General features: G+C 40.9%; 1 protein-coding gene across 1 annotated transcript in view; it reads left to right on the forward strand.

Annotated features, from left to right (window-relative positions):
• CLPTM1 (CLPTM1 regulator of GABA type A receptor forward trafficking) overlaps positions 1–15,452 on the forward strand; it is a 61,636-nt gene extending 46,184 nt beyond the window's left edge. Inside the window, exons 8-14 of the mRNA XM_073599040.1 lie at positions 620–864; positions 3,633–3,726; positions 3,829–4,019; positions 8,617–8,712; positions 9,760–9,895; positions 13,662–13,829; positions 14,871–15,452. Of these exons, the coding sequence (XP_073455141.1) occupies positions 620–864; positions 3,633–3,726; positions 3,829–4,019; positions 8,617–8,712; positions 9,760–9,895; positions 13,662–13,829; positions 14,871–15,058 (1,118 nt within the window). The 3' untranslated portion in view covers positions 15,059–15,452. The remainder of the gene's footprint in view (positions 1–619; positions 865–3,632; positions 3,727–3,828; positions 4,020–8,616; positions 8,713–9,759; positions 9,896–13,661; positions 13,830–14,870) is intronic.
• The last annotated feature ends 1,398 nt before the right edge of the window (positions 15,453–16,850 follow it).

The raw sequence follows: 16,850 nt of genomic DNA on the forward strand, positions 1-16,850 counted from the left end.
TATTAGTCTGAATGATGGGTGAGTAGATAATATCACAGTACTAGTCAATGGATCACTGGGGTTTACTAATGATGACAGTGCTGCATGCTCTGTACTTTGAGTCTTCACTTTTCTACATAGAATAGAATTTTCTTCTAGGAAATCAAATGGCTTATTTGTTACTAATGATGCAGCAAATAAAGCCGGCCGTAGACAGTTTGAATTTTGGCCCGTTCAGCAGGGACCGGGCAAGATTTGAACAATGCATGGGCAGGCTGATTGGACCCAAGTTGATAGATTGATTAACTTGGGTACAACCATCCTGTCAGATTTTTCATGCAATTATTGCCAGCTGGGAGAACACAATAGCTTTGCGGGAGGGACTGTGTTGATGGGGGGGAATAAATCAAATATTTTTTCTGTAACCCTTGGTTGCAGGAAAGAATCACACTGTCTATGGCCGGCTTAAGAAGCATTGGTTGCTGTACTGTTTAGGATAATCACAGAAGTGGAGGTTTTGCCATAGCAACAAATTAGGTTAGAGTTTTTATCTTTGTGGTGTGGATTGGAAGATTCAGGTCATGATAGATCTTGCTCAGTTACCATTGTGTCATTGATAAATCTATCTTTTCCACATCAGATGTGAAGTTTGATGCCGTCAGTGGTGACTACTACCCTATTTTATACTTTAACGATTACTGGAATCTGCAGAAAGATTACAGCCAAGTAAACTCAAGCGTGACCTCACTACCATTACGGATTTCGTTCTGTCCCCTATCCTTGTGGAGGTGGCAGCTCTATGCATCTCAGAACTCTCGTAGTCCCTGGAACTTTCTGGGAGAAGATCTTTATGAACAGTCTGATGAAGAGCAGGACTCTATTAAGGTGGGTGCAGTTGTCAGAGGACAGGTTGTAATATAAAATATGACTTCCTCAAGGTAGAGTTGGGTCCAGAGGAATGATCATTCATATGGTCTCTTGCTACCTTTTGTAAAAGAGGATTTAGGCATTTTGGTTGTGGTGAAACTCTAGTTATTTTGAGATACCTGTCCTGAATACAGTGGGGAAAATAATTATTTGATCCTCTGCAGATTTTGTAAGTTTGCCCACTTACAAAAAAATTAAGGGTCTGTAATTTTTATCATGGGTGTATTTTAAATGATAGTCAGAATATCAACCAAAAATCCTCCAAAAACACATAATACAGATGTTATAAATTGAGTTGAGGTACAGTGAGTAAAATTAAGTATTTTATCCCCAAGCAAAACATGACTTGCTACTTGGTGGAGATACCCTTGTTGTGAGGTAAGACATTTCTTGTATTTGCTTACTAGGTTTGTACACATCTCAGGAGGGAGTTTGGTCCATGCTTCTTTACAGATCTTCTCTAAATCCTTAAGGTCTCCTGGCTGTCGCTTGGCAACTCGAAGTTTCAGGTCCCTCCATACATTTTCTATGGGATTAAGGTCTTGAGACTGGCTAGGCCACTCAATGACCTTTAATGTGCTTCTTCTTGAGCCACTCCTTTTGCTGCCTTGGCGGTATGTTTAGGGCCATTGTCATGCTGGAAGACCCATCCACGTTGGCTCATCAATGCGGCAGTGTCAGCCTGTACCTTTAGCAGAGAAACAAACCCAAAGCATAATGTTTCCACCTCAGTGCTTGACTGTAGGGATGGTGTTCTTAGGACCATAGTCTGCATTTTTCTTCCTCCGAACATGACAAGTCCCCCTCCTCGATAAGGCACATGTACAAGCCCGTCTGCATTTTACCAATGAACATCTAAATGATTCCGAGAAGGATCGGGAGTAAGTGCTGTGGTCAGATGAGATCAAAATTGAGCTCTTTGGTATTAACTCAACTCGCTGTGTTTGGAGGAAGAAAAATGCTGACTGACCCCAAGAACACCATCCCTACAGTCAAGCACAGAGGTGGAAACATTATGCTTTGGGTTTGTTTCTCTGCTAAAGGTACAGGCCAACTTAGCCACATTAAGGGGGCCAGTGGACGGTACCATGTAATGTAAAATCTTGGATGAGAACCTTCTTCCCTCAGCCAGAACACTGAAGATGGGTTGTGGATGGGTCTTCCAAGATGACAATAACCCATAATATACCGCCAAGGAAACAAATGAGTGGCCCAAAAAGAAGCACATTTAAGGTCATGTAGTGGCCTAGCCAATCTCCAGAAATTAAAGTGGTTGTAAACTCCATTCATGAAATCTGACCTGGGCACATGTATCTGTAGTGTTTACTTATCTCTCTCTAAAGCTCGAAGTTCCGTGTCTTTTTGCTGCTCTGTTCCTCTGTTAGCATAATAACGTCTGACAAGCTCTCTGACACAGGAGATAAAGGCAGCTGAAAATTTTCATCGGAGAGGGTGCTTAGAGATAAGCAGAGAGCTTGTCTGTTCAGACTGCAGCTCTGCAAGTTTCTTTGTTCCTCTGCCTAATGTGGATGGGGGGGTGCCTTTCCTCCAATAAGCTCTCACACCGTGTAAGCCCACACTCCTCTCCCACTGCTGAAACAGGAAGAAAGATTTGTAACATAGTGTGCACTTTCTAAAGAATGTAAAAAGCAGAAGACAGCAGATATACATGTAAAACTTATGTAGGGAGATTTCTTTCATCTCTGTGTATCATCTGAGGCTGTTTGCTTCACTGGGTATAAGAGAGGGTTAACATCCACTTTAATCCTATAGAAAATTTTATGCAGGGGGCTGAAACTGAGTGTTTAACTATATCGCGTGGTATTTACGCAGTGTTATTTCAACCGTAATTTCTTTGGGGAAAAAAATACACTTTTGATGAATTTTAATGCAAAAAAAGATATAACCCAATTTTTTGGTAAAATATAAAAGATGATGTTACGCCGAGTAAATGGTTACCTATCAACATGTCATGGTTTAAAATTGCGCTCGCTCATGGAATGGCGTCAAACCACGGTACCTAAAAATCTCCATAGGCGACGCTTTAACTCCAAACTGGTAACCTGTAAACATTTTTAGAGGAGGTCTAGCGCTAAAATTTATCGCTCTTGCTATAACGTTCATGGAGATACCTCACGTGTGGTGCGATAAGGCACGACGGGTTCTCTTTATGGAGACGTCTCGGGTATATAAGGCCCCAGAGCTCTCTGCTACCCTGGAAAGCATGAGATTGAAAAATAAATGATTGATCTCTACATTCTAGCAAAAGCTGGAAGTGACGTCATGATATCGCTTCCAGCCTCCTGGGACCATAGAGATGGCCGGGGATCATCCGGTCCACGGCAGACTCTATGGTCACCCGGTGGCACAGACAGATTGGATGCACGGAAGAGCCTGGAGAGGTGGCGGGAGGGACACATCCCATTAAAATGGGATGTGTCCACAGACACGGAATCGCTGGCTGAAAAAAAAAAAAAAAGATACTGGGATGATGCCTGTAGCTGCAGGCATCATCCAGGTACAACCACTGAGAATCCAGGACTTCCTATATGTGTGAAGTGGTTGAAGCTATCAGCAGATTGGCCTCCCTGATTTTAGGCACAGTGCTGACAATAGAGAGCAACAGAGCATGTGCAGATCAGGGTAAGATGGTGCATTACTGGATTTGAAACACTATAGGCACTTATTTTTCTTGTTTTACATATTGCTTTTGTTTATCTTTCAAGGTGGCTCTTCTAGAGACAAACCCTTACCTCCTCGCTCTCACTATAACAGTTTCCATTGTACACAGCATCTTTGAGTTTTTGGCTTTTAAGAATGGTAAGATTTTTTAAATATATTTTATAACCTTTTTGAAATGTTATGTAATGCAGGTTAGCAATTTTCGTTTTATGTCATCACATCTTGTTTATCATTCTATAGATATCCAGTTTTGGAACAGTCGGCAGTCTTTGGAGGGTCTGTCTGTTCGATCTGTCATCTTTGGGGTCTTTCAGTCTCTAGTTGTTCTGCTTTATATCTTGGACAATGAAACCAACTTTGTGGTGCAGGTCAGCGTCGGCATTGGTCTGCTTATTGATTTTTGGAAGATTACCAAAGTCATGGATGTCAAGGTAAGGGCTAATCGTAGCTAAAGTAAATACCCAAGAAGATCGAGATGTGGGTCTTTTTTTTTTTTTAGTTTTTGCATTATTCATCAACTTCAAAAGGAGCTCCGGCCATTAATGTGTTTATTAAAAGTCAGCCGCTACAAAAACTGTCACTGACACCATGGCCGGATCTAGAGGGGGTGCTGATTTTAGTTGTGCCCACAGGCGGGTCTCTTCATGGACCCCGCACTCTCAGGCAGGACAAGGGAAGAGCAGCCTGGAGCCATGAAGTCTGCAAAGAAGAAATGTCAGGGAGGCGAGAGCGAGGAAGTGTGGGCTGTGCTCTCCCCCTCCTGCCAACCGCGTAATCCTCCATAAAGCATGTGCCACAGGCTCGCTCTTTCATTGCAATGTTCAGTGTTTGATTCATTCTCTGCTGCCAGGAGATGAGCGGTCATTGGAGGAGATAAGGGATGGGGTAATCAAACTATGTACAGCCCATTCCTGTGCCATTTGCTGTATGGAAGAGCGTTCCACTGACAGCAGTAAGAAAGCACAGCATAACCTGCACCTCTACCTGGTTTCCCATCTGTAAGTTGGGGGGAGCCTACAGGCCGGGGGAACAGTACATAATGAAAGGAGGGGGGGGGGTGTGTGTAACAATCCTTTGTACTGAGATGATAGGTTTTTGCAGGAAGGGGGACGAGGGCTATTTGTGCTGTAACGGGGAATGGGGGATATGTGCTGGGGGGGGGGGGTTGTACTAAAAGGTGGGGTTGGGGCAATTCGTGTGAGAAGGAGATTGGGGCGATTTGTGTGAGGAGGGCTGATTTTTGCTATGAGAGGGTATTGGGTGATTTGTGCAAGGAGGGGGGGGGGATTTGTGCTAGGAGAGGGGATTGGGATGATTTGTGCTAGGAGAGGGGATTTGTGCTAGGAGCAGTGGCATGACAACATGGTGTCACTTGGGGGGGGGGGGGGGGGGCGCGCGACACCTTGTTTTACCGCACCAGGTGACCCCAACCCTAGTGACCCCACTGCCAGAGAGAGGATATTTTTTAAAAAGTAGCAGTTTGAATTACATTGACCCCTAAATGTAACTTTGTATTAAAAATCAGCTGTTGCTCCTTCTTGTTCATTCATTACTAGCAAAAGCTAAAGCAATCTTCCTTTATAGCACATGCCTTCTGTAAAGTGTCTAAAAGCATGAAGTAATGTAGGGGTGGAGAAACAGACAGGGACTGTTTTTCAATGAAAGGTGACATCCTTGTTTTCTTAGTTGCTCTTGCTTCCTACTCATTTTTGTCAACCAGTATTGAACTGTTCCACATTCTATTGACAGAATATATAGTATTCTGTAAATAGACAAGAGGATAAGCAGATCTCCCCTTGTTCAATCACAAAATGCATTACATTCTGTCAACAGAATAGAAGGAGTTCTGTTAATGGACAAGGAGAAGAAAGTTGGTTAAACCAGATCCCTTTACTGTATGAGAGCCACAGTTCTCATACTCGCAGCACCAAATGTAAAGCACTGTCTGTACTTTTCAGCATAAAATCAATTGTTTTTTTCCTTTTAAGTGGGGTACACTTAAATTCAGTATTCGATTTTTGTATAATGTGTACGCAACTTTCGACATCCTATTCAGACTTTCCAAATAAAAAGTTCTGAAGGGACAACTCCAAAATGTTTTTTGTATGTGAACAGAACTAACGATTTTCATTTAATGTGTACTGTTTTTTTTGTACGAGAAAAATAAGATCCAAAAAAAGACTGCGCATGATCTGAAACCGTAAACAAAAACAAAAAAAAGCTTTTGAAGTTGTGCAAGACTTTTCGTACAATATTTCCATCCTCTGTTTCGACTTGATGTAAAACATCGAGGAAATTCGGACGATCGTTTGCCTGATTTTCTTATGTTGTGCACCCACCTTTACACAGCAATCTAGACTCCATCTGACCTTATTACTTCTGAGTAACAGACTCCGTATTTTCCCAGTACAAGTAACCTTTTAATTGCATTCACTGCAACTGGTCTTCTGATATCTCACCAGCCCATACTGTAAAACTGGCTATTGCCACATTTAGACAGTGGTGAGATGTGCTGGCTAAATTCAGTGGCTGATTACAGTTGTGTGCACATTCAGATCACCCAAGCATGGCAGTTCTTTTTTTCTTAATGGACAGAGTATCATGACCAGGTGCAACCCTAAATTTGGAGGAAGCCATAGCGGTTGACCACAGGTGCCCAACATGATTGAGTGTTGGCTCCCCAACTGTGTGCATGCAGACATATCTGCTGCCTTAAGCCTAGTACACACCATTACACACCTACAACCCGCTGGGCTCCAGTTGGAGCCAGTGTACTAACAATCCAATGTTCGTGCAGGGATCTCCCACGCTGAGCTATTGTGTTCTGACAGGGGGATGCCCCACCCCCGCCACTAGAGCACTCCGATCAGCCCTCTCTGCCAAAGGCTGAGAGCGCCGATTGGGGGCTGATTGGCTGCTGGTTTTCCAGCATACATGTACTACAGAAGCTGGCTATAAGGCCGGCTTCTGTTGGACCAGTTGCCATGCACATGGCCTGAATGTTGGACAGTTTTTTTTTGTTTTGTTTTGTTTTTTTGAACCGGCCAATTTCGCCCAACATTCGGCCTGTGTGTACTAGGCTTTAGTCATGAAAGATTTGCCTGATTATCCAACCTGTATGGGTGTTGAAATATCATAGTGCATGAAGTAGGGAGAGGAGTATAGCAGCTTTCAACCTTAACCACTTAAAGACCAAAGATTTTCCCCCTTAATGACCCGGCTATTTTTGCGATACAGCACTGCACCTTTTTAACTGACAATTGCGCGGTCATGTGACGCTGTACCCAAACAAAGTTGATGCCTTTTTTTTCCCCACAAATAGAGCTTTCTTTTGGTGGTATTTGATCACTTCTTTTTTTTTTTTTTTTTGTTTTGTTTTTTGCGCTATAAACAAAACAGCAACAATTTTGGAAGAAAAAAGCATTTTTTTACTTTTTTGCTATAATAGCCAAAAAAAAAAATGTAAAAAAACTAATTTCTTCATCAGTTTAGGCCAATGTGTATTCTTCTTCTACATATTTTTGGTAAAAAAAAAATCGCAATAAGTGTATATTGATTGGTTTGCGCAAAAGTTATAGCATCTACTAAATAGGGGATACATTTATGGCATTTTTATTATTTATTTTTTACTAGTAATGGTGGCGATCAGTGATTTTTAGCGGGACTGCAACATTGCGGCGGACAGATTGGACACCTAACTGACATTTTTGACACTTTTATGGGAACCAGTGACATTATTACAGTAATCAGTGCTAAAAATATGCACTGTTATTGTACTAATGACACTGGCAGAGAAGGGATTAACATCCGGGGCGATCAAGGGGTTAAATGTGTTCCCTTGGTGTGTTTACTAACTGTATGGGGGACTGTGTGACTGGGGAAACGCACAGATCCATCTTTCGGCATAGCAGAAAGACAGGATCTGTGTGATCTCCCCTGTCAGAATGGAGATTTGTCTTGTTTACACAGGCAGATCTCCATTCTGTCACTGTAAGGAACGATTGCGGGTGGCCGATGGACATCGAGTCCGCCCCACCCGCTTGGCACCCACAAATCTCTGTGTACGAGCCGATGTACAATGACGGCGATCTGTGGGAAGCGGCCACATTGTCGCAGTATAACTGCGGCGGCTGGTCCTTAAGTAGTTAAAGTGGAACTACACTGTATGTGAGCACCACAAACCAAAAACGCTATTTAATTCATTTTTAATATTCCCTCCTGAAGACTCCTGTGATGTATGACCTAATTTGCCTAGGCCTGGAAACCAGGAAGTAACTAAAGAAATGTAAAAAACTGTTTAGAATAAGTATAAATATGATATACGTTCTGATCTATTTACTAATGCTAGCAGCATAATTTAAAAAAAAGTCACTGTTGATTGAGTGAGTGAAGTTCTACTTTAACATTTCTGGAAGTTTGGCTACAACACTTTGCAGGACAATGCCGGTGTATAACTTCAATGATGACGACTGTGACCTAAAAAGACAAAATTTAGGTTCCCTTCAGGTAGAGAGGTAAAGTTCAACTAGACGCTGTGAGTGCGGTAGGGTCAGGGAGCTTGTCCAAGCTGCAGCACTGTCAAATGAAAAGATCCATAAGCTGCAGATCATGAAGCAAACCCATGTGCATGATGTGAGATGAATGGCAGCCTTAACCCGGACTTCAGCCAGGCCACGCCCCCAACATGTTTTGCTCCGCTCCTTGGGCTTAATCATGAGGAAAAATGATAATGATTGCTGAAAATGAGCACTTGATTTCAGCCCAAATTCTGTATGAGTCATGTTGCAAAACTCTGTGCAAACTGTTACTGCTATAAAAATCCTGTATAATAATAATAATGTGGCTTTGACCTATATTGTATTGAATTTAAAGATGCAAGCTGCTGGTATTATACTTGACATCTGACTTTTTGTGTAAAAGGAAATGAAGCCTAGAGGAAATTTGTTACAAATCTAAAGCTTTAATTATGAAATAGATTTGATTTTGTGTTCTTTAGTTTGAACATGTACCCCACTTTGTTTCTCACAGCTGGACAGAGAACAGAAGGTGTTTGGAATCTTCCCTAAGTTGATAATAAAGGACAAGTCCACATATGTACAATCCTCCACAAAAATATATGACGATGTAAGTGTGTTTTTCCTTTTTAAAGAACTTTGGATTGCCTATTGGCATAACAGTATTTTCTGGTACAATAGTTTTTTTATTGTAGCAAGCACAACAACAAAACAGCCAATCACCCACGCAGGAATACAGCACATCAAACATATCATAAAGACATGGGCAAAAATGTGATCAGCCAAATTTTTTGAGAAGTTATAACCGTATTTAAACAGACCCTCCAGTCAGAAGTCTTTGCAGTCATAACATGAACCTTTTCTAAAGCTGGGTACACACTTTTTTTTTTTTTTTTTTCAACCCCGGAGGTTGAATGAAAAAAAAAAAAGAAAACAGTCAGCTGTGGTCAGAGCCATGTTTGGAGGAAGAAAAATGCTGACTATGACCCTAAGAAACACCATCCCTACAGTCAAGCACGGAGGTGGAAACATTATGCTTCCACCAAGGAGTGGCTCAAGAAGAAGCACATTAAGGTCACGGAGTGGCCTAGACAGTCTTCAGACCCTAATCTTATAGAAAATTTATGGAGGGAGCTGAAACTTTAAGTTGCCAAGCGACAGCCAAGAAACCTTAAAGTGTTATTAAACCCAGTAATATGAAAATAGTTCCTCGTGTGTGTTTTTTTTTTTTTTTTTTGTTTGTTTTTCTGGATTTTTGATTGATGTTCTGTCTCTATCATTTAAAACACACCTATGATAAAATTATAGACCCTTCGTTTCTTTGTAAGTGGGCAATCTTACAAAATCTGCAAGGGATCAAATCACTATTTCCCCCCACTGTAAATGTATTGTTTTAATGTTCTTTAAGCCCCCCTGGAATTTTCTTTGATTTGGGGGCATGGTTGCGCATGGAAGGAATAAAAGCTGTGAGCTGCACTGTGGATGACTGTCTCGTTGGCTACAGAGGTAGACTGGTATTCTGAATAACTGAGACTGAATTAGTAAGCATACCAATACATTTTATAGTCTATGCCTAGTTATCAGCAGTCTCTGAGCTTAGAACATGATGGACTTTCTTTTACTCCAAATGTAATCATGTTATTTGTTGTTTGTCCAGATGGCATTCCGGTACCTGTCCTGGCTCCTCTACCCACTGCTGGGATGCTATGCAGTATACAGTCTGCTGTACATAGAGCACAAGGGATGGTATTCCTGGGTACTCGGTATGCTGTATGGCTTCCTCCTCACATTTGGTAAGCTGAAACGACATAATTGTGATCTAGTCTGTGGCCATATTGCTATTTTTTTTTTTTACATTTATTAGGCTGGCAACCCACTTAAATCCCAGCTACAGCCTAAAGAAGAAAAAAAAAAATCAATTTCCCTACACTAGTGAAAAAAAAAACTGCAGCTCTCATTGTGTAACTTTCCTGTCTCTGGCACTGTCTTTCACAGACTTGTTGCTCTGCATTCCAGCACAGTCCAGTTCTGAACTGAATGGTTGTGATATTAAGGGAAATTCGTGTGCTTGGCTCGAAATATATGTATGCTGGTCTGTTGCAATTTATGTAACCCAGACACTGGGCCAATACCAAATCTAACAAAAATTGGTGCACTGTCTGGTCAGATCGATCCTAAATTGCATTAATCTGTGAAAAACGTGCAATTTAAGGAATATGTAAACCACAGAAGCAAAAAAAGCAATAGGGCAATTCAAGCAGTAAATGAATTGAAAGTGTACAGATAAATTCAGTTGCTATCAATATTCAAAAAAGATCATAGAGTTTATTATTTAAAAAGTCCTTATATGCGTAATAGTGATAAAGGTGATCAGTGCTGAAAAAAGTTCCTCTACTATTATCAGTATTGATCCTGAATTACAGGGTTCAAAAGAGCATGAAATCCATCTCCAGATGAGAAGCTCCCATACAAAACCAAATTGTGACAAGATGCGTCCTTAGTACGGCAATGGACTATTCATGAACCAGCCCTTATATCATCATAAGTTCGCTCTCCATGTGATCACATATGGGGGATAAGCAGGGAAAAAACTCATAGTGCAGTAAAACCAGATTTACTTTTATTAAAACAAGAATTGCACTTACAATTAGGCAGTATAAGAAAAGGCATCAAAAGTAAAACACTCTAACCGCGGCGTCTCCTGTCCTGCCGGGACGCAATAACATCACATAACACTGCCCAATGCGTTTCCCCAAAAAAATGGCATCCTCTGGGATTTTTGGGGAAACGTGTGGGGCGGAGTGTGTGTGATGTCATCATGTTCTGGCAGGACTGGTGACGCCGCAGCTAGTGTGTTTAAAGTTTAATGCCTTTTTTATATACTGCCTAATTGTAAGTGCAACTCTGGTTTTTAATAAAAGTAAATCTGGCTTTACTACACTATGAATTTTTTCCCTGCTCTCTCTCGTATGTGATCCCATGGAGAGCGATCTTATGATATAAGGGCCGGGTTTTCAAATAGTTCATTGCAGTCTACAAAGGATGCATATTGTCATGATTTGGTTTTGTATGGGAGCTTCTCACCTGGAGATGAATTTTATGCTCTTTTGATCCGTGTAATTCGGGATCCTACGGTTTGGTAAGCGGCCATCTTTTTTTGAAGGAGCACTTTAGCACTTTTTAGAGGAACTTTTTTCAGCATTGAGCACCTTTATCACCATTACTCATATAAGGACTTTTTAAATGAGACGTTTTATGATCTTTTTTGATTATTTATATCAACTGAATTTATTTGTACGCTTTTAATTCACTTACGACTTGATTTGCACTATTGCATTTTTGCACAATGTTTTGCTTCTGCACTGAATGGTACCCGGCATTATTCAACCCTTTTCCTGGGAACTCAAGGTATCGGACATACCCCCTGGCGTACAACATCAAGCTGCCCTGGGCTCACAGGAGAATGTTGCAAAGAGTGGGACAATGTTGTTACAGAGCAGCCTGGAGTTAGGCTTATTCTTCAGTATGATGCTTCCAGGTCTAAAGATCCTTACCTCTGACATTAATAAACCAGGCATTAAAGGGGTTGTAAACCCTCGTGTTTTTTTCACCTTAATGCATCCTATGCATTAAGGTGAAAAAACTTCTGACACTGAAAGGCCCCCCAGCCCCCTCGTTTTACTCACCTGAGCCTGTTCGTTCCCTTGGCGGAGACGCATTCTTCCTCTCTGCCCGGGGTTCACGGCTCTTGATTGGATAGATTGATAGCAGCACAGCCATGCCGAATTGGTAAGCTGCAATTTAATAAATTTTTGCTATTAGGCTTAATACCACTTTAAATGATACACAAAATTTTTTTTTCAATACCTTCCTTTAATGAACTCGATGTTCATTATTATCAACTGTCCCGGATTTGCCGGGACAGTCACGCTTTCTTGTAACTTGTTCCGCTACAGCTCAGTCCCAGGCTTTGCCTTTTTTAAGAGGGGTTTTTGACGCCCAGTGTGCATGAGGCCTAAACTCTCCACATAAACTAAACACTCTATATACAAAATAACAGTTCTCAATAAACATAGAGGAGCGTGGTGTTCACTGCTTTTTGCATGGTAGTACAATTGTGTGGAAGGAACACAGATTATTTACAGAATAGTTTTATGTTGAGGTTTTTGTTATTTTGTATCTACTCACAGTTAGGCTTATTTCACACTTCCAGGTACGACCAAGCGTGGGCGTATTTTTCTTTTCCAGAAACATGCCACACTAAACCACAAGGTGCTGCGGCACCATGTAGTTTGGTGCAGATGCATTAGGGGTGCCAATAACAATTAATAGTACTGCTGCGCGTCTGCTGAAGGACAGCACATTTCTGTGTGTGTTGGAAAGGTATGCAATTTTTGCACGTGTTCCCAACAGGCACAGATGTCAACAATAGCCTTCATGTTTAGTTTACACTTTTAATTGTACAGAGTTTGGATCAGCACAGGGTTAAATGGAGTGGTCATAAAGTAACTTCAAATTATCTGGACATGCACGGAGTGCTTGGAGGTTGCTTGTATATTTTTGTTACAGGAGGTTGTTTTCTTGGAACAGTAATATCATTTATTATTCTGTTAGTAGACAAGCGCAGTTTTTTTGATTATAGACATCACTATCTGGCCACTTCTCAGCCCCCCGCATCACCTCCAACTAGCTTACAATCATCACTCAAAGCATCAATTTTTTTTTTTTTTTTTATTGGTACCCCTTCCCACTTCTGTAATCCTCCCCTCTCACAACACATGTCACATGCCCCAGGAGGCTGCACAGGAAGGCTCAGCCGACTCTATATCCAAGATGGCAGCAACAGGGTCACATATTTGTAAGTAGCACCGGTTGCAGGAAGACAATGGTGGTCTCCAGGCAGTGGTTAGTACGTTGTACCTGATTTCTAAAAGTCAACAGCTACAGTATATTTATGGCACTACAGCGTGTTAATGTGCAAAATATGCATGTTATCCCAATGCAAAAGTGTAATTCTGCAATAATAATCTAGGATCTAAGGTATAATGTGTAAAACCTGCAACTCTTTTCATGTCCCGTATTCATAGCTAGGCATCCAGAGTTGCTTACTTTTAGCTCAGATACTGCCTTAATATATAAAGCCATTTGTTCAAGTTGCTAAAGCCCCGTACACACTGGCTGAATATCGGCAGTATTGGACAGTTCAATAGAAACTGGTCAACATTCGGCCCTAGTGTACGACAGCCAGTCTGACAGAAGCCAGCCAAACGTCCGGCTTCTGTTGAAGGGGCATGACCTAAAAAGGTATGCTGATCAGTGCGCTTAGCCAATGGCTGAGAGCGCTGACCGGTGTGTTCTGGCGGAGGGGGGGCAGCTCAACAGAAAGATCTCTGTACTAACATCGGATTTTTCCTGAGCTCTTCAGTTTTTTTTCTTTGTTTAGCCCGCTGGGTTGAACAAAAAAAAAAATGATCGTGTGTACTAGGCATTAGTCTTGAAGACAAAAAAAATTCTCTACCCAGAGGAGGTTGAATGACTTAATATTTATCTGTATTACAGGGTTTATCACAATGACTCCACAGTTGTTTATTAACTACAAGTTGAAGTCTGTAGCCCACCTCCCATGGAGGATGTTAACCTACAAAGCTCTGAACACCTTCATCGATGATCTCTTTGCGTTTGTCATCAAGATGCCTATGATGTACAGGATTGGGTGTCTGAGAGATGGTAAGGTTCCTTTTGAAATATTTACAGGCTTGCACAAAAAAATGTAATTTCTTGTTCTATATTTGTAGCACATGTAGGAATCAATATTGAGCTTTTGGTTTTTATTCCGTCAATTCAAAAGCCAATTCAAATTTTTTTTTTTTTGTCTTTATTTTTTTCTGTAAAGCAGACAGACTATATAAAACCAATCAATGTAGATCTATATTTTTCCTTTGCTAAGTGCTGCGCAATGGTTTATATTTAAAAAAAAAAAAATCCCTGTGCTGCAGCGTGTAGGCACGTTTAAAGTATTTGTGAAAGCAAAACTTTTTTAATTGTGGATGGAGTGAAGAGGGATTAGAACACCTGTCAATTTTTATTGCGTTTAATGAGATTCGCCCTTTCTATTTGTGTTTTTTTAACCATTACCAGTGAAAGTATAAAAAAAAGAATCCTACATTTTTGTTGTCTCCAGAAAAGTAATAGAGGGGAAATCTTCCAATGGAGACATTAGTTCTTGTGACATGGGGAGAGGGGGATCAGGTCAAGGGATTCCCTTAATTTGCAGGGATTTCCTCTCACTTCCTGTTTTGGCTATTAGAAGTGAAGGCAAATCTTCACAATGGGACACAGATGGCAGAAAAGAAGTGACGCATTATAACCCTCCCTTGCTAAAATAAAGAAAAAATGTTTTGCCTATAGTTCTTTCAGGCAAATCCCTGTTTGCCTATATCATCTCCTTTTAGTAACATGGAAGATTTGCTCCTTTAGGTCTTCTGCTTTGTATCAAGCCAGGGAGCAGCAGTTGGCTTTCCCCACACTTTCACCTGCTGGGCACATATGGTATTGCGCTGTGATCATATACATAGATCAATCACTGTATGGTGCAATTTCAGTGTACTGAAAACTGTAAACAGGAATACAAGGGTGCTGTCATTGTATATAGCGTGGCTATGGGAAGTGGGTTCCTCTGTGTTTGGGATTCCACTGGATATGAAGATCCCTCTTTGAAAGGATTTTTTTGGTTGCTTTTAATCTTCGTTTTAATTATTTTCACTGCAGATGTGGTTTTCTTCATCTATTTGTACCAACGCTGGATTTATAGAGTTGATCCCACGCGAATGAATGAGTTTGGGACCAGTGGCGAGACACCTGCTCCTCTACCAGCCCAAGATGGGCCAGCAATCCTTCCCCCCTCCCCTGAAGACACATCTCAACCCAAACCAGCAGAAGAGAAAAAGAAAGACTGATTTATTTCTCCCATCCCCCCCCCCCCCATCCTTACATGAACTGTTCATCCCCCTCAGCGGGGGGTAAATCGGCTGCTGTTTTATATATAAACCCCTCCTGTCCCCAACCCTCTTTGTTGAGACGTTGTTTCCCCGTCATTCTGTATATGGGACTGGTGAAGTTTGTCTTTCTCTGCCCGCCCTCTTGCTTTCAGTCATCCTCTCCTATCTTTCCCTCCTCTCTCGTTTCCTTTTCCTCTCTCTGGCCCAACTCCCTCTGCTTCTCCCTCTTGCACTGCTGTCTCCTCTCTTATATAATTTCGTTGTGACGTGTCTCTTTTCCTGCCCTCTTGGTCATGACTCCTCCATGGGATCAATGCGTAAATTGAGTATAATAAATACGGCCGCTCTTTCATTTTTTTTTTTTTTTTTTTTTTTTTTTTGTGCGGCACTTGGAAGCTTGCAAGCTTGCTTGCGTTGCACCAAGGGATCCCACCACTTGCTATTTACATCCCCTGTCTTGAGGTAACAAGTTACACACACACACACCCACACCCTATAAATTGACTTCACACTTTCTCAAATATGAGTTATTAGGCATTTGAAACGCATCTGTTGCCTTTGGGGAAAAAAAATAACATCCATCACTCTCTGCGAGACATATATGCTTTTTTTTTTTTTTTTTGTGGAGTCTATAAAATATATATATATATATATATATATATATATATATATATATATATATATATATATATATATAAATTCTAGAAGATCTACATGTACACACACATTTTTTTTCTTTTGTGTAGCCTATTTATAATTTTATTTTGTGGAGTCTATTATCTGGACTCATGGATGGGCCTACATTGACATTCTACTCAGACTCTCCTATCTTTCCCTGCCTGACATCACTTAATTTATTCACTGCACTAACAAAATAAAAGAAGAATGTCTGTCGTATAGGCGGGATTTTAAATGTATACCATATGCCCAAATATGGGGCCAACCTACTGTCAAAAGTAGTATCTTATCAAATTTTATTTTTTATTTTTTTTTGACCAGTATAAAAAAAAAAAAAGTCATATCTTGGATCAAACTGATTGATGAATGAAATATTTTCAATGTGACAGGTTCTCTGTACTTGCAATGTGCTTGATTTTGAGGCGTAGATGTGTTTGCACTGTTTCATTCATATGAAGTAAATGGACCAGTCTGAGTCACGCTGACCTTTTCCAGTGTCTGACCAGAGCTTGTGTGTTACGGTTTTCATGGCTGATCATCGGCCATCTTGGAAAAAAAACTTGGAAGACAACACACCTTTCCCATTGTAAAATGCACTGTGTATGTTTTTTAACATTCTTTTTCTTTTTTTTTTTTTTTTTTTTTTTTTTGTACGGAGGTAAAATATATGTTGGACATGGAGCATGAGGGTTGTTTACCAACATTGGAAAAGGATGTAATTTCTTAAAAGAATATAGTGACCAACCAGAATCTCATCATTCTTGTCTGTGAACAGTGTGGGTGAATAATCCTCATGTAGGCTTCTCTTCTACTGTAAATGGCAGCAATATCCAGTATCCCTTGGCAGCCAAGTGGAAATGAACAGTTGGCAACATCTGTTGGATAGATCAAAGGTACACGGCATTCAAATGTTAACATTTGGCATTAAAACACATCCAGGGAATATGGCCTGTTTATCCAGTGCCTTGTTTCTTGTCCCAGCTTTGCTTGCGCACTCTAGGCCCCCCCATTTTGCAGAATCCTGATCATAAATTGGTGTTCTGAAATGCCCTATTCTTAAACATAGGGTTAT

Source organism: Aquarana catesbeiana, linkage group LG09 (assembly GCF_042186555.1).
Source record: "Aquarana catesbeiana isolate 2022-GZ linkage group LG09, ASM4218655v1, whole genome shotgun sequence".
Classification (NCBI taxonomy): Eukaryota; Metazoa; Chordata; class Amphibia; order Anura; family Ranidae; genus Aquarana; species Aquarana catesbeiana.